General features: G+C 34.9%; 1 protein-coding gene across 1 annotated transcript; it reads right to left on the reverse strand.

Moving 5' to 3' along the window:
- Nucleotides 1–5,997: 5,997 nt before the first annotated feature.
- LOC106294528 (uncharacterized protein At4g04775-like) lies at nt 5,998–6,518 on the reverse strand. Its single transcript, XM_013730098.1, has 2 exons — nt 6,345–6,518; nt 5,998–6,276 (listed from the first exon to the last, which is right to left on the reverse strand). The coding sequence occupies exons 1-2, from the start codon at nt 6,516–6,518 to the stop codon at nt 5,998–6,000; spliced, it is 453 nt and encodes a 150-aa protein (XP_013585552.1).
- Nucleotides 6,519–19,845: the final 13,327 nt, after the last annotated feature.

The following is a 19,845-nucleotide window of genomic DNA, read 5'->3' on the forward strand; positions in this document are numbered from 1 at the left end:
TATCCACCTCTTCTTTGCGCTTGATGAACCATGTACCAATGAATTAAATTTCTCATAGCTTCATCCCCTCTACGCCATTTTTCTTTCATTGTTGCAGTTGTGTTTTCATCCTCTGCAATCTTTCTTCAAGACTCTCCAGGTTGAACTGATGTCTCCTAAGTGTGGCGTAAGTGTCAGCTGAGATCTCCTCTTCATGGTAATGTGTGTCAGACATGTCTGATGTCATCTTCGGTACTAGCCGGCCTCGGTTTGTAGTGTTGTCGACCGCTGTTCAATAATGAATGTCGGTCGATTTGTTGTTGCCTCTGTCGATCGATGACGATGCCTCTGGTCGACGGGAAATGTAACTCTGAATCTCAACCAACTCCCCTTGCATTGTTTCAATCTTGGAGGTTAAAGCACTGATGCTAAGATCCATTGGGAAATAGATGTCATAACATCCCCCATCAAGTCTCTCTTCTGTAGTTTCCAGGGCTCTATAGATCTCTTCTACCAACTGATCTATCTCTTCCCTGGTGTGAAAGTTTTGTTGAGACTTCATCGTATGTGGGCACGGTGGATCGTTGTCGACCGATGTTGGCATCTGATTGTCGATCGATGTGCGTGGACGAATGTTGATCGATGTATGTTGATCTCTATTGATCGATGAAGATCGAGCAACGTCGTTAGCATGCTGAATTCTGGCTATGTCTTGCTTCATCTCCTCCATGCAAGTAGTGAGCCAACTGATACTATCATTCAAGGGATAGTAGACACCATCAAGCTTCATCTGGAAAGCTTCTTTGTTATTCTTTTGTTCTCTACAGACTACATAGAACATCTCATTGATCTCGTCCTTGGTGTAGATCTCTGGTACCAGCTTTGTTTGTGTGAATAGGTTAACATGTTCAGGAAGACATATGTAGCTTGGCTCATCTCTAGAAGCTCTCTCCATTAGCCTTTTGATCTCTTCCTTGGACACATTGATGATGTGTCCATCCATATCTCTGGCACATCCCTGATCATCTCTGTAGATTCCATACTCGTCATTGTCTTCCCAGTGGAATTTTCTGGCTCCAAAAAGGTCAAAGGCTCTTCTGCCGAATTTTGGATGTCTATCGATCGATGGTGGCATGTTAACATCGAACGGTTTCTTCTTGGCTCTATCGATCGATTCATGTATCTCTCTGTCGATCGCTGGTCGTCTGTCTGCTTCACTGATTCGGCTGGAGCTAGTTCCTTTTCCATAGGCTTCTGCAAGAAGTGAATCTGTTTCCACTTGTGCCTGAATCTCTGGTCCTAGAGGGCAAAATTTGTGGACTACAATTCCTTTCTTTCTGTATTCTTCATCATACAAATCATCAGGGATATCAGGTGGTGCATCGTTTACTTCCATGATAGGTTGTAGTAGTCGTTCTCCCAAGCATCTGGACGACTATCGACCGATTCTTCATGTGGTATGTCGATCAATTTCTGATGGCCACTGTCGATCGATGTTGCTGTGTAAGTCTCGATCGACGCCGAGTATTCCGTCTCGTACTCGGCTCCACAGTGGCAAGCTGCAATGATTCCTGGATCATTGATTCTTCTGGAGGACATCTGTGGCTTCTTTACTGGAATATGGTCATAGTGGGTATTAGGATCTATGAGTGTTAGACACAAGTGGTTGGTTTGCAAGTTGCACACTGCTCCCACTGTTGACAAGAAGGCTCTCCCAAGTAGTAGAGAAAAGTTCCAGTTTAGCTTGATGTCCAGGACATGGAAATCAACTGGAACTAGGGCATTACCAATCTGCACCTCTAGGTCTCTTACAATTCTTCCTGAGTTCCTCTGGGAACAATCCACAAAAGTGAATAATTCCTGCGAAGGCTCCACCTGCAGACCCAGATGGTCTGCCATAACCCTAGGAAGGATGCTGACTGATGCTCCTGTGTCGCACAAGGAATGTGGAAATTCAATACCCTTCAGCGTGCATGGTATTGCAAATTGTCCAGGATCACTCTTCTTCTTCAATGTAATCCTCATCCTCATCTTTTCTCTAGCTTCACAGAACATTCTCTTGATGTTTTCTTCTTTCTCTCTAGTTTCCCTGAAGAACATCCATAATCTGTGAGTATAATAAGCATCCTCGAATGGCTTATCTATAGAAATCTTGAAGACTCTCTTTCAGAAATTTTCCTTTTCCTTTTCATTAGCCCCCCTCTTCAGATGTTTCGCCACTTTTTCCTTTCTTCTCCTTAGGGTTCTTCCAGTAGGAACCCTATCCTCTTCCATAGGAACTGCTCCATCATCTGAAGGTGTCCTGACGGTCTCTGGTGGATTTTCTGAAGGTTTGGGTTTGGGCATGAGTGCATTAAGACGTGCCACATCTATCTTTGGCATCTGCACTTGGTAGGTAACAGGTGCGCGTCGATCGATACGCGCTGGAGGTTATCGATAGATAGAGGCCTCTGTTTGTCGAGCGATAGTAGATTCTCCATGTCGATCGATGGAGGTATCAGCTCGTCGAGCAATTCGAACGTTATCAGGGCAGGGCGGATGTGGGTGTTTCGCTGCGAACTCCTTGTGAGTCAGGATCCTCATGGCATTGCAAGATACGGTTGACTCCGTTGGTGTCTTCGGTTGATACTCTGGAGATCCTGTCGATCGATTTGGACTGGCTGACGTCGATTGATGTTCGAAGTCTGGCGTCGATCGACACCAATGCGATCCGCCGAAACTCATCAAACTTTCTACTTCGAACTCTCCTTCTTGCTGCTTCTCTTCCTTCACCACTTGCCAAAAATCATCCTCAATGATGGCATTCACGTGGTGTTTCATCACATCATCCCCTACCACTCTTGTCGAAGCTTTCTGCCTCTTAACAGCATCTCCTGTATGCACAACCTGCATCTCCAGCTTCTTCACATTAGTGCTCAAAGTCTCAAACTTTGTGTTCAGGTTGGTGTAGACAGAATCAATCTTCCCATTGAAGTCCACTGTCATTCGCTGCTGTGTCTGAAGAACCCTATCGAGCATCTCTTCAATCTTGCTCTCTTGAGTAGGCGGCGGTGGCTTCCGGTAGTAGGAACTTACATAATTCATGTTGTTGTTGTAGCTGTTACTGTAAGGTTTCGGATACTGCGAACTCTGGTTGAAATTACCTCTGTTTCCATAGGAATTTATGTTTCCACCCTGGTTCCCAGAACCTTGGAATCCAGTTCCACTAATGTAGTTCACCTCTTCTTCTTCCTCGCAGATGAATTTGGTATTTTCAGGGACCCAGATGGCTACGCAAGAGCAATAGACGGATGTACATTGCGCGTATCTCGAGAGGACATCGCAGACATCCTTCAGATAGCTAATGGAGCAGAAAACCTGTTCATACATCAACGCAACATTCCACAACACCAACAAAAGGCTACAAAAGAGTTCTATGACACATCTGATGGCATAGACAAAAGCTTCAAACAAAGGACTCGCCATCCAACTCAACCATCGATCGACGTTGATGTCCCAACATCGGTCGACAGAAGGCCAGAATTTGGCAAAAGAGCTTTCGATCTTTTGGGTTCCAAGAGATTCTACTGGGAAGAGAAGGATGAGTATGGAATATATACAGAGATGATCAGGGATACTCCAGAGATCTAGATGGACACACCATTCGTGTTCACAACAGAGATATCAGAAGACTTCTGGAAAGAGCTTCAAGAGATGAGCCAAGCTACATATGTCTTCCTGAATATGCTAGCTCATTCACACAGACCAAGCTGGTACCAGAGATCTACACCAAGGCCAAGATCAATAAGATGTTCTATGAAGTCTAACACGAGAAGAACAAAGAAGCCTTCCAGATGAAGCCTGATGGTGTCTACTATCCACTGTATGATAGTATGGAGGAGATGAAGCAAGACATAGACAGAATTTCAAACTCGACCGAAGTTGCTCGACTTACATCGATCAACAACCGCTTACACACATCGATCGACAGTCGCTTACGCACATCGATCGACAACCGCATACCAGCATCGGTGGACGCCAACCCACCACACCCATATTCGATAAAGTCTCAACCAGATTTTCACACCAGGGCATAGATAGATCATATAGTAGAAGGGACCTACAGAGCTCTGGAATCTACAGAAGAGAGGCTTAATGGGAGATGTGATGACATCTATTTCCAAATGGATCTTAGCATTAGTACTTTGACCTCAAAGATAGAAGCTATTCAAGGGGAATTGGTGGACATTCAGAGTTACATTGCCCGTCGACCAGAACCATCACCATCGATCGACAGACGCAACAACAAATCGACCAATATTTATCAACAGATATCGGTTGACAAAGCTTCAAACCGAGGGAGGCTAGTTCAAAAGATAACATCCGACATGTCTGATACACACAACCATGGAAAGGAGATCTCAGCTAACACATACACCAGACTTATGAGGCATCAGTTCAATCTGGAGAGTCTTGGAGATAGATTGCAGAAGATAGAAGATGCAACTACAATAATGAAGGACAAATGGCGCAGAGGAAATGAAGCAATGAGAGACTTCACTGGTACATGGTTTAACAAGCGCAAAGAAGATATGGAGACTTGTTTCCCAACAAGTGCCAACTTTCAACATCACTAGCCCAATCACCTCCAAAGTCAAGCTAAATGACTATAACAAAGCGCTGAGTGAGAGGCAACCCACTATTAGGTAATATTTATTTAGTTTTTATTACTATATTATTTTTGTTGGCTTTTCTTTATTTACTGAAGGTCATATATAAAAAGAAAAAACAGGTCCAAGTAGACGATTGCCCTTAGTATCGGTCGATGAGACACTGTCGACATCGATCAGCGTTCGCAATGTTTGGACTTGTCTATTAACTAGATCTAATGATCTCAACTATCGTATGTCGATCAATATAAAGTGTCGATCGATGATCCTATAGGGATATCAATCGGTACACCTTTCACTCCGTCGATCGATTATACAATAATGATATCGATTGACGCGCTTCTAGTTAAGCTTTATGCGTGGGTTGAATGAATGCTTACTAAGCTCACTAGATCAGCTCTCGCCTTACTCATAGCAAGAAAATTAGCTCAGTTAGAATGTTTTCAGGATGAGAATGAAGCTCTCGCTTTTATCTATCAATCCTAGAGCAGGTTTTAGGTAGCTAATCTAGAAACATGCATTAATGAACAATCCTAATGACAATTACCACAACTCAGCAATCTATAGTTGGGGCTAATCGCTACTAACCTATTTAAACCCTAAAATCTAACAATGGAACTACTCAGACATGGCTAAGCAATTCATAACAGCAATTAGGTAAGAAAACTTTATTAGAATAGTAAATAGATATTAAAAGAGTTCCAATCAAAAATTATAACTTTGGATCTTCTCTCCAATCTATTAAAATCCTAGAAAACCTTGCTGTGAAATAATAAAACTAGCAAAGCACACTTTGCCTCTAACATGGTGGCAAAGCTTATATAATTAGGTTAAAACTCGTCAGGGGCAATCTTGTAAATTGGTGAAGACTTGAGCTTTCAAGTCGGCTGTGACCAAACGGGCTTTATGCCCGCTTCGCTGTCGATCGATGTCAAGATATGAACATCGATCGATTATTCCTCTCCAATATCAACCGATGGTCGAGCTCGATGGTCATCTCGGGTGCTTGCTCCAAATATCTTCAAAATGCTCTAAAATCATCACTTATCTCCAAATCACTCATGATCTTATAAATATAATAAATAGACTATATATTATAATAATTATTAATAAAAACACCTATAAACCATGGATGAAAATGGGTCAAATCCATGGAATATCAAACTCATTGATATTTTAAAAGCTTTAGACAACCTTGATTCTCGCCTTTTAAAACAACTGAAACATCTTAAAATAACATACATTGAATCATCATCTTAAACAAACAGACACTTAACAATACAACCATCATCATCATCTTAAACATAACAAACTGAGACAGTGAGGAGTTGGCTTAGACAAACATCTGTTTTGAACAAACTGAGACACACTATATTACCCTAGACAACACAACCATGATCAAACATCCTAAAACAACAGGCACCAGCGTTTTGTTGACCTCGCATTTGGCTTTACTCACAACATCTTCCATTCTTGCACAAATCTCAGTCTCTAACTTCAATTTAAGCTCTTCAAACTTCTTCCTCTCTTCTTTTACACGCTCAGCAAGAATTGTCTGTTCAAGTCTCCCTATCCTAAATGACAATGCTTCAACCTCATCCAAAAACGCCTCATTCACCCATTTATAAGTGTGATTATCATTAGTCAGCTACAAAACACACAAAATTTGATTCAACCTCACATTTTGAACATTGACATTTATACAAAGAAACTAACCCTTATTTCCACCGCAAAATCACACCGAAAGTATCTCCTGTAACGATTTGCGGTTGACTTCGATATCAAGGGGATAACTAATTCTCCACACCAACATTTCTTCGGCAGACCAACAACGCGACCTCTTGATCGAGCGCTAGAGACTTCTCTCAAATTTCCAGATTCATCACTCATACTTTCTGGGTTTGTCTCTGTGGGAAATTAAATTTTTTCTCTAAATTTTTTTGATTTTAGGGTTCTAAGGGATGAAATCGATTTTGGGGATTTCAAAAGGGTTTTGGGTCGGGTTTAAATCGATCCTTAGTCGGATCTTCGTTTGGGTCGGATTGTACGAATATCAACCGATACAAATTGGTTTACTATCGGTTAGTGTCATAAACCATTAAAACCAAGCCAAATTTTGGTTAATGTGGAAACAGTGTGGAAATAGGTTGTGATATTTATAAGGTGTGAAAATAGGCCGAGGTTAAAAGATTGTGTACTTTTGTTACTATATGATAGTTTTGGTGTAGAAATACATCGTCTTCTCTTTTTATTATTACATTTTTCTATCCAAACTTCTCTATCACTTACGTATAAATGAATATACTAATAATCAATAAATGTATACATAACACAAGATGAAACATATTATAACCATAATATGTTATCAGCACGATTACACTATCATAATAAACTTTCCTTCAAATTGTTGTGACCGGAGTACAACACTGCCGCCCTTTTCATTTATTTGTTACAGTTATCGGAGTTCGGGTTTACCATCCCATTCTTTATTTGTTAATTTTATAATGGTTACATAATGCACCATAATGGCTGATATACCGCCTATATATTTATTTTCCTGTTAGATAAATTATTTTTTATTTTTACCATAGTTAATTTTAACAATATGATTTATTTACTTTCAAATTTAATACGGTAATTTTATCATTGTATATAACTAAATATATAAAGGAATTTTTCCCCTTTTTTTAATATTTTGTTTAAATTGAGAAACTAGTTATGATCACTTATTAATATTTTTAAATTAATTTGAATCTTATGTTTGTACTTCCAACGGTTATAAATAATATTTGAAACAAGAAATGTACTTTAGAAACGGCTAATTAACAGGGTTTTAAAATCTGTAAGTACACTTACAATTCATTAATTTCATTCCATATCTCTCCAACATCTTACTCTACAAAACATTCACTAAAAAATTTGTTTAATCCATTTCTCGTTTTTGTAATTGGCTTTTTATCCATTGCTTTCTATGGTTTACTCGTTGGAGAATTTTCTCCCGAAGAGAATTTGTTTATTTTCATTTTAATGGTTAATGCATGTGTGTTTCTTGTAATCGCACTACTTATCCTCGCACCTCGAATATTTTAATAGAATAATATTTCTAATTAAGTTGGTTGCTGTTTAATTTTATAAATACAATGACAAACATTGAGAAGCTTCAATTTACCGCTCTAGACATCACCGGTACCAACTACATTTCTTGGGTTACCAACGTCGAACTTCATTTTGAATCTCTTGGTTTATCTAAAACCGTTAAAGAGAATAATGCTTCAACGCCTCAAGAAAAGGCTACATCGGTGATCTTCCTTAGAAGACACCTTGATGAAAGTATCATTTATGACTATGCCAAGATGAGAGATCCTAAAGAGTTTTGGAAGTCTCTGAAAGATCGTTTCAATCATCAGAAAGACATAACTCTTCCACTTGCTCGGGATGAATGGCAAAGTCTGAGATTCCAAGATTTCGATAAAGTGATGAATTATAACTTTGTTGTATTAGGAATTGTGACTAAATTGAGAAGACATACACCACATTCCACTAAAGCCACATCACCCTACAACAAAAATATAGGTTGTGGGGATATACCATATTTTCAGATTTGATTGCGGCGCTTCTCATAGGAGAAAATAACAACGAGCTTCTGATCAAGAATCACATGACTCGTCCGACTGTTTCAAAAGCGTTTCCTGAAGCAAACACATTGGATACAAAGAAACCAGTGAAGGAATATAATGCATTTCGAGGTCGTGGTTGTGGTCGTAAAAACAATCTGGACGAGGAAGAAAATACAATCCACAAGATAGGAAGTCATTTCAGTGGATCCGCTCTGAGCAATCCCCTAAGGGAAAAGAACACCAAGGACATACCTCCCATAAGCCAGAAGATGCTTGTTTCAGATGCGGTACTAAGGGACATTGGTCTCGCATATGTCGTACCCCTGCACATCTTTGTGCTCTATTCAAAGTGTCCGTCAAAGGGAAAGGCAAATATGTAAACTTTGCGGAACATCCTAACTGTACAACGAACCTCAATGCGTCTGACTTTGTGAATTATTTCAATGAGACCACTATCACGGAAGCTTAAAGCACCCATCATGTGACTCTTAAAATTCTACAATTATACCATAAATAATTGTTGCTTGTAGAAGATTAATGTATAATTATTGTGTGCTTCCACTGATTTATGTATAATTATTGTGTGTATGTTGCTTGCTAATGATGTATAATATTTTATGAATAATATTATCTTATTTCGGTTAATTTCTTTTGCTTTTCTCAGAAATAGACATTACAAATAGAACATCTACCAAGATTAATGATAGAAATATTTGTATACCATATAGTGGAAAAACACACACTATTCTGAAACAAAGAAAATATTTTTCTTAGTTAAATTGACAAATATCACTGTTAACACAATATCGGGTTCTGCAGACTTGATTGAAGGGATTGGCAAAGTCAATTTCACATTACCTAATGAGAATTTTTTTGATAATTAATGCACTATTTTCTCCAAATTCTAAAAGGAATTTGTTGAGTTTTTAAGACATATATCTTCAAGGATTTGATACTCAGTCTGCAACTGAGGATGGAAAGAGGTATACATATATATATTACTCTTGAAAAATTGGAAAAACGAAAAAGTGTTGGAAAAATTACCAAAACTCCCTTCTGGTCCGCATCATACATATTGAATCACATTTAGTGACTAGGAAAATTCTCATGATTTTACATTATGGCATGATCGTCTTGGTCATCCAGGCACTACAACAATGCAAAAAAATCATCGAGAAGTCACATGGTCATTCACTGAAACCCCAAGAAATCTATCAGAGAAATAAATTGACATGTACTTCGTATTCTGTTGGAAATTTGATTATAAGACCATCAAGGCAATATTTGTGGACCTATAAATCCACCTTTTGGACCATTCTATTATTTTATGGTAATGAAGATGGTCACACATTTGTTTATTGTCCTCTCAAAATGTGGGATCTGCGAGATTCTTATCTCAAATAATCAAACCAAGAGCTCAGTTTCCTGATTATCCAATAAAGAGAGTTAGACTAGACAACGCTGGTGAATTCACTTTCCAAGCATTCAATGATTATTGTATGGTAAATGGAATAATGTTGAACATCTTGTTTCTCATGTTCATACACAAAATAGTTTGGTTGAATCATTAATTAAACGTATGCAACTGATTGCAAGACCATTGATCATGAAATCTCTGCTCTCAACTTATATGTGGAGACATGCTATTTTGCATACAGAAGCACTGATTCGGGTGAGTGCAAGTGCATATGAAAAATACTCCCTAATACAGTTAGCATTTGGACGAGAACCAAATATTTCTCATTTAATAATTTTTGGTTGTGATGTATATGTGTCGACTGCACCTTCCCAACGTACAAAGATAGGACCTCAAAGAAGGTTAGGGATATATGTTGGTTGTGATTCTCCATTAATTATACAATACCTAGAACCGCAAACTGGTGACTTACTTACGGCACGATTTGCTGACTGCCACTTTGATGAAAAAGTATTCTCAGTTCTAGAGGGAGAAAATAAACAAGCAGGGAAGAATTTAAATGGTGTGAAATATTTGCTACACCTTGATCTTCTTACAAAACAGTGTCGAATTATGCATTTACAAAGCATCGCAAATCAACTACCTGATGCTTTTGCAGACACCAAATCGGTTAAAAATCACATATACCAGCTGCAAATGCTCCCGCTCGTATAGAAATACCACATGAACGTGGAACAGAAGATAATACACGTGAGCCTAAAATACGCTTGAAGTGTGGTAGACTTACTTGTTCTAAGGATAAAAATCCTAGAAAATGAAAGAGACAGAAAAAAAGAAATGCACCATGAGGGTGATAACAATATTGAACACCATGATCCTGAAGAAAATCATGATATATCTATTAATTACATTCATAATAGAAAAATATGGAATCAAACAAAGTTAATGGTGTTGATGATGTTTTCTCGTACTTTGTTTCAAAGTAAATAAAGAAGAGAGTGATGATCCACAGCAAAAATCTATCTCTGAATGTTAAAAGAGACATGACTGGGCAAAATAGAAAGATGAAACAAGTACAACTTGATTTGGTTAACAAACGAGAGGTATTTGGACCTACTATAATCACACCTGAAGTTGTGAAACCAGTTGGGTATAAATGGGTTTTCGTTCGGAAACAAAATGAGAAAAACAAAGTTATGAGATACAAGACTCATCTTATAGCTCAAGGATTTTCTCAAAGACCTGGGATAGATTATGAATAAACATATTCTCCTGTTATGGATGAAATCACGTTTAGATTTTCGATGAATCTAGCAGCTAATAAAAATCTAGAGATGCATCTAATGTACGTTGTTACTACATATTTATACGGATCCTTGTACACTGATATTTATATGAGAATCTCTGAAGGATTTAAAATGCCAGAGCCATTAAGTTCTAAACCTAAGGAGTTATGTGAAATAAAATTGCAAAGATCGTTATATAGCTTAAAACAATCTTGACTATGTGGTATAACCGTCTCAGTGAGCATTTAACTACAAAAGGATATGTAAATAGTCTTATATGCCCTTGTGTTTTGATCAAGAAAACGTTTTCTGAGTTTGTTATTATTGTTGTATATGTTGATGATCTACATATCATCGAGACTAAAGGAGAAATACAAAAGACATCTGAACATTTAAAAGGAGAATTTGAGATGAAAGATCTCGGACAAACAAAGTATTGTTTCGGTTTGCAAATTGAGCATTTTAAAAAAAGTATATTTGTACACCAGTCTACATATACGAAAAGACTGTTGAAATGATTCAGCATGGCAAAGCAACCCCACTAAGAACTCCTATAGTCGTCATATCACTAATGTTGAAATGATCCTTTTCGACCAAACAAGAAAAATGAGGAGATACTTGGTCCTGAAGTGCCATATTTAAGTGCAATCGGAGCGCTTAGTTATCTTGCAAACTGTAATCGGCCAGATATATCATTTGCTGTTAATCTTTGGCAAGATTCAGCTCATCTCTCACGCAAAGACATTGGAATGAAATCAAACATGTCTTTTGTTACCTCCAAGGAACAATTTATTTGGGATTATTTTATCCTAACAACTCAAACGGAGAAATGGTTGGCTCTGCAGATGCATGTTATTTATCTGATCCCCATAAATATCGATCACAAACAGGGTATGTATTCACAGTTAGAGGAACTACTATATCATGACGTTCTCAGAAAAAAAAACACTTGTAGCTACTTCCTCAAACCATGCTGAAGTTATTCCTCTCCAAGAGACAGGTGGAGAGTGTGTTTGGCTCCGATCAATAAGTCAACACATTCAATCAAGTAGTAGAATCAGCGTCAGTCTGGAACCGACTGTCTTATATGAAGACAATGCAGCATGTCTCGTTCGAACAAAAAAGGATATATCAAAAGTGACATAACTAAATATATCCGGCCGGAGTTCTTCTTATATACCCAAGAACTCGAGAAGAATAAAAAAAAATTAAAGTGAGATATGTTCGATCATGTGACAATGATGCGACCTTTTTACGAAGTCACTGCCCACTATGATATTCAGAATACATGTTTATAGTATTGAAATGCGTCATCAACAAAATCTGTAACGATCGTCTACTCGAAGGAGAACTTCTCAATTGTATTTTTTTTGTCTTGTTATGATTTTTCCCACTTGATTTTTCAAAAAATGTTTTTTAACGAGACAACTGAACGTTTAGTGCAGAAAACACTAATGATACTGGCATCCAAGAGGGTGTGTTACAAAAGTCAATACTTTACGTATTGTCTTTGAAGTGAATCCCATAAACATTAATGTTGACAGTTATATTTTTTGGATCTTCTCTCTATATAAAGAGATGTATTTGATTCACTTTGATACACATGAACACGAGTAATATTAAGGAAATATTATTGATGAACGAAATAGTGCCACCAACTCCACAAGACCATAGTATTGAGGAACCTCAAGTCTTAAGCTTGGGTAATATATGCATGATAGACAGGTCATGGACATCTACATCATAGTTCAGCGGGTGTGGATGGGTTTGGATGGATAGCTTGGGGAAGGTTCAACTTATGGGAACACGAAATTGTATTTGGCGAGAGTGTGCCTTGCATTTAGAAGTGGAAGCACTGCAATGGGCGGTGGAGCGTATGCTTCAGCACTCGACATGTCAGAGCTTTGGAACGGACTGCAAGGATTTGATTGCCATGATTAGGGTGCCTCATGATTGGCCAAACTTTGCAACAAATTTGGAGCGGATAGAGATTCTGCAGATCCGGAGTTCAAGATTATCCATGTTCCATGAGCGCAAAATCAGATTTTAGACTCTTTGGCTATAGGACTGTGAGGTCTTTCTATAGAAAACTTTATTTTATTGGTTATTCCATTCCGATCTAGTTACCTAGACCACCTCAAGTCTGAGTAATAGAATAGCGTTTCGTTATAAAAATAAAAATAAAAATAAAAAAACGATACACATAAACACGAGTAATAAATAAGGTGGTATTCTTCTTCTCTTTTATTATTATTTTTTCTATTCAAACTTTTCTATCACTTACGTATAAATAAATGCACTAGTAATCAATAAATAAATCCCTTATATATTAATCCTGGAGCATTACAACATATTTTCGTAGCAATGTGTCATCACGAGAATGATTCTTAGAATTGTTAAAAAAATAAGTTGGTCCATATAAACATATAATATGTTTTTTTATTAAACTAACTATCAAATTAATTAGTAGTGTACAAAAAAATATTTTTTCTTCCCTTAAATAAAAGCTACGGAATTACCTAATACGGTTAACATATATATGACAAATCCCTTTTTTATTATTTGAGGAGCATTGTAGAGAACTAACATTTACTTTATGTGCTTATTACAAGTGTGTCATTTCCTACGTGTCAACACCACAAGCTCTCTCACATCATATATTCAAAAACTCATTGTTCTCTAGACTAATTACAAAAATTGACATTGATCATTAGATTATAATTTGGGTATATACTATAAGTTTATTGAGTATTGACTAACAACATAATTAACCTTGACACCCTTGCGTTTAATGCTTACAACGCGTTCATTTTTAAACGGTTTCATCTTTAAATACAGAAAGATTTCATTGCCATACGCAGAGATTCTTGATTGTTTATTTCATTATCATTCATCATATAACATGACTACATATATATATTTTAATCGTGCTTGATGTCGTCCCATGATGATAAGTGGGAAATGAAATCCCTTGTGTATGTATGTATATATATATATATATATATATATATATATATATATATGTGTGTGTTTTTGCAACTCTTCTCCGTATTATTGCAAGATACCAATCACAATCGCATAGCGGCAAATTAAGAAAAACTTGCAAGCAAACTCTTACTTAAAAATGTATTGTAGCCGTGTTTATAATTCACATTAGTAATAATACGGTTAATTAGATTTCATTATTTTTCATATGGGGTTTTAAAATATATTAAAGTTCTTTTTATGGCATCTTTGCACTTGGAATTGGTTCTTTTTATGGCAACTTAAACGATCCAATATATTATATTTTAAAAAGCAGGATTGCAGTTTCATATCTCCTCCTTTGCACGTTAACCATGTTTATCATTTCCATAATTATCAATGCAATATACTATTGGAGATCATTTTATGGGAGTTTAGTGTAAATGAATTCGATTAAAGGCAACACAATTAAATACATTACCGTTTAGTTTTTTCCATAATTCATGATTCAAATATGTCATTATTGTAACATTAAATATATGAATCAAATTTGGGTAACTATGACCACTCATACAACAAGCAATTTTAAAATATTGAATTGATCATCACGCTAAATATACATTGAATGTAATATACTCCTACAGATGCTATTAGTCAATCATAGCAACAATCAATTTGATTATAGGCAAGTCAATTGCCCGTTTGATCAGTAAACTATTCTCTTCACTTTATTCCTGAATATTTTTAATTGCAAAAGAGGAAATCCTATATATAATGTGGTTATAGAAAATCTTCAGATATGTTATCATTCACTGTGATACTGCCTTACTTGGAAAAGCATAGAAATTAGTATATTAATATAGGATAGTCTTCGTTTCGAGAGCTTAAATTATGGCATATAGGTAGTTTTCATTTATTGATATATATTATCATTCCTTTGTTGACTATTTCATTAATGACCTAAGAGTATTGGTACCTATACGGAGGTCGTTTATGCTTCAACACTACCATACAATCTGAAATCATGTGTTGTTTCCAAGATTGAACCGATCAATGATTGTAACTACATTTGTCTAGCCAACTTCCATTGGATCATTCGTGGTCTTTCTCATCCAAAGTTTTGTGTTGGTATGTTTTTGATATTTTGTCTGTGTATAAACTCATTTTGTTACTAAAATATACACTATTTATATTCTTTTTTAACATGGAGTTATATTTTATTTCAGTATGATTATATTCTTTTTAATATGAAGTTATATTTTATTTCAGTATGAAATTGTTGCCTTTTACTGATAACAAGTATTTATTTTAAGTTCACTATTGTCTTTTAAATGTTCAAGTATCAGCTTTATTCTCCATGAGATTGTTATTAAATTTCAGATTGTATGGTAAAAGAAAAAAAAAATTAAAAACATTTTTAAAAAATAAAAGATAAATTAAAAGAGGCTCATATATATTTTGAGTCATAATCAATATCAAGGTTCAATAATGGGCCTCTTTTACAAATTAGAGTCCTAATCACCCCACTAAATTTGTATATTCAAATTATTTATTTTTTTCTATTTTTCTTTCCAGACTAATATTATTTACTTCAATTTATTTTTATTCTTTTACAACTTTATGTACTCCAGAACCAGTATAATTTTAATAAAATATAAGATACAACTTTGATAATAGGAAAATTACTGTTTCTCGACCATAATAAGATTATTGTTACCCGGATATTCCAGTAAACTTTTTTTTGACTGAAAACTCTAGTTTAACTTTTAATTCCAAATTGGTTTTCTTTGAATTAATGTATAATATGCCACTTTTTCTTTTAACCTTTTTCAGTAGCTATAGATTAAAAATTATAATCTCTTTTAATCAATTCATTCCGCGCAGGACGCGGGTCATCACCTAGTAATGATTCTGAATAATACATATTTGATAACAATTTTTCTAACCTCTCTTTTTTGTTTAATTTTATACTATTAAAAGAAATTCAACAATCACATTAAGCATATAATAAAAAAATATTATATTTTTCTTATATGTTATATTTTAAATTTTAAAAAACAACTATAAATTACTAAAAATGGTAAAAATCTCACATTGAAAATTTTGTGATCAATGGTTTAATTTTCATATATCGTAGGGTGGACGTTTAGATACAAGTTTCGGTTCGTATCAGATATTTCAGTATAAAGGTATAAAACCCATTCGTGTATTTCTACATTTCGAGTCGGGTTCCAGTATTTTATGTTCGGGTTCAGATATTTTGGGTTGGGTTCGGATATTTAAATTTTGAAGAAAAAAATAAATAAATTATTCATTGTTTAAGTTTTTTTGTATTTAAAATATATTTTAACTTAACTGGTTTTCTAATTTTTAAAAGAGTAAACTATTAATAGGTCAGAAAGACACTAATTTAGTAGTTGTTTTGAAATTTTAGATGCAAGTTTTGTTAATGCAAGAAACAAGAGCTTGATATGTATTTTAAGTGAGTAACAAATGATTTTGTCCATAATTATATGTATATTATCTAATTTTGAGCAGTAAACATTATTAATACAAATATTTTGAATAAAATGAGAGAAATAAACTAGAAATATAGGGTTAAATATACTTATGTTTGGTTATCTTCGGATATCCATTCGGGTTCGAATATTACCTGTTCGGATTCAGATATTACCCACACTGGTGAAATAAGTAATTTGTTTTGTTGTTTTTGAATTAGATGATTTTTAGACCGAGCTGGTGAATATATACTAGACAGACATTTATATTTCGAGTTTGCACTTATATTCTATAACAACTTGATATATTAGATTTGATCTCTAACCTGTTAATATAGTTTGCCGGTGATTTTTTTTCAAAATTTTGATTCTTAGATATGTATCTGAAGTGAAACTAATTTTTACAGATGTCTATTTTTTTAAATTGACACTTATGTAAATCACTGAATTCATAGAAGAAGTTAAAAAATAAACTTAACTCATATCAATGAAACAAATACGGGAACAAAAGCACAATTTTAAAGCGGTAGAAAATGGAATCATTTATGGAAAGTAAATAGTAAACAAATCGAGAGCAGAAAACCTAATCCATTTTCGTTATTATACAATCGATATTGCCTATTTGGTTTTAGTGATTTGTGTCAGACGCAAAACTTAATTTTCTTTTGTGCATATGAAGTCTTAAAAATAATTAAAATAAGATGTAATACGTTAATTATTCAACAACGATAATATATTTCAGAGACCAACATTTGTATTCATCATTTTATAATCGATAAAATTTGTAGTGTTGTAAAACTATTTAATAAATAAACATTATTATAAAAACTTACTCCGCACATGCGCGCAGATTATCATCTAGTGTATAATGAAGCGTATTATAATCATAACATAAACTCTTTATCTAGTATTTTGGCTTTGCGGTTTATTATATACTAGTGGTATTCCGGCACTACGCGCCGGGTTCGTATGTTTTATTTATACATGAATTTATAATTCATTTTATAGTTTTACTAAAGAAAGTATGTTAAAATATGAAAATTAAAATATATTGAAAGAAAATAATATTCTTTTTGGATTCATTTGATAGTGGTTCAATTACGTCCTGATTTCTTGGATATGTTGTGGTAATGTTTGTTTCAATTTATATAACATGCTATGGATTATTGGTATTCTATTAGTCAGGAAAAAGTTATTGGTATTCTATTATACAAGATGGGTAAACATAATTTTAGATTAAATGATAGTAGTATAATGTTTAATTTTTACATAAATTCTGTATATATTTTTAATATCATATATACCTGATGAATTTTCATAGTTTTCTTGTAATAAAACAACACTACATAATAATGAACCGTTAAACCAGAATTTATCTATATAAAAAAAAAATATGTTGGAGCTTTATGTTGCCATTATTGTCTTGTTGAATTTGACTTAGCACTGCTCTCATCTAAAGTGTTTTTATACTGCTTGTGTAGTTTATTTCGCTAAATTTGTTCGTCTGATGCAAGTATGACTAAGGTTCTTAAGCAAAAAAAAAGAAAAAGTATGAGAGAGGTTGGAGAAAAGAAAACTTCATATCACCATTATTAATCAAAACTTCATCTTTACGGTACTATGCGTCTTCTGCGCGTGTTTGTGGACTTTAAAAAAAAAATATTGTGTTTGTGTCTGATTACTTCAATATGTTACGAAGTATATGCAGGTACGGCTGTTTGCTAACACGGTTGTGGGAGAGTGGTATCTTTATTTTTGGCTACATCTTGAACGGTCATAAGGTTTGAAATGTTGTGCTCGGGGTGGAGTGATAAGTTGTTTGTTATATGTTGCTGAGATTTGATTTATTTGCAGGTTTGTGAATTTGTGTTTTCGGGTATGCGCCTGGCTCCGTAATTTAACCTTGTTAAAGGTAAACTTTTTTTGTTTACTCGAGGTTGACCACTTTTAATACAGAAAAGCTTTGTAAACGCTCTGAAAAAGAGGTAGATGGCATGTGTAACTCTCATATCTTATCTCCAGCCAATCTAAACGATAGCAAGGATCTCCTCATTTGTATGTATTAATAACACTTCTTGCATTGTTTTTTTATGGTTGTTCGTATTGGATACATAGTTTTTGTGTTTTCTTTTAATTCGGAGTATAATACGTGTGTATTCCGATCAAGCACATCTGATTTTTGTTTGTTCTCCTCCCAGCCAAGTCTATCCAAATAAGTGTTCTCTTCGTTAATCTTTCCAGTGCAGAGCATGAGAAGACCGTAGAGATATGTTGCGCAGGTCTGGTTAAATATAGCGCAGGGGTTAAATACTATGATTTGTCCAATGCAATTTTTTTTACCCTATAGTTATTAATATTGAAAAAGAAATAAAAGAAAAAGTTTAATTTCTTTTTTGTTTAAACTTTTAATTTATTATAGTTTATAATTTATTATACATGTACATACATGTATTTTGATATAATGATGTATAAAATATCAAAATATAAAATAAAATAATTAATTAAAACAATTTATTTGTAAAATAATAATAGAAACATTAGGAGAATGTCATATTGTTCTAGAATAGATATAAATAATTTGTATACTTTGAAAAATTGAAAATTATGATTTAAAATAAAGATTTTTATTCATTATATTCTTGAAAAGTGTCTGGTTTTTGTTAATAGAACCCCCTAAATTTTTTAAGTCCTGCTCTGAGCCTTGTCGATGTTTTTATACAGAAAGTACTCTTCCATGCCTACATTGTACTGAGCTCCAGGTTTGTTGTGGATGAGGCATGTCTTCATAAATGAACTTTTCTGTCTGTAAACACATCGATTTTTAATGATTTCTTATTACCTTGTGTATACATTAGCTTAGATCGCAGCGTGAGGCTTCTGCAACACGTGACATGAAGCTGAAGGTGTACAGTGCGGTGTTGCATGTGTTCATGTTGTCAGTAGAAGCCAAAGGTGTAGCCTGGAAGGCTGGTAGTAAGCCTGAGATAACAACAAAGTGGAATTTAGAGTGCTCCGGACAGGCGTATAAATGCAGCAGGACGTTGTGTTGGGGACAGAGGTTGAGAATACTGTTTTCTTACTTTCGTTATCAGATTGAGTGATGACTTGTTCGTGTTGGTTATGTGGCTGAAGTCCCATATCTGAATAACAAAAAAAAAAGTAAATGGTTATGTGGTGTTTAGAATATGTTCTCTCAGGAAATAAGTGTAATGATTATTTAAGAGAAAATGGGCCTTGGTCAACTCGGTAATGCTGTCTTATACGCCGATGTTCCTTCCTAATTTGACGGGCAAGCTAGCCTGAAACATGTGAATCGGTGAACTGTGAGTTTTTGTTTATGAGAAGAGGACGTGACCATCAATAACTAAATAACGCAACAGTTACTTTATCTCTTCTTCCCCTCTCATCTGTTGTAGGGTGGATAGTGAGATAGTC

Source organism: Brassica oleracea, chromosome C5, assembly GCF_000695525.1.
Source record: "Brassica oleracea var. oleracea cultivar TO1000 chromosome C5, BOL, whole genome shotgun sequence".
NCBI lineage: Eukaryota > Viridiplantae > Streptophyta > Magnoliopsida > Brassicales > Brassicaceae > Brassica > Brassica oleracea.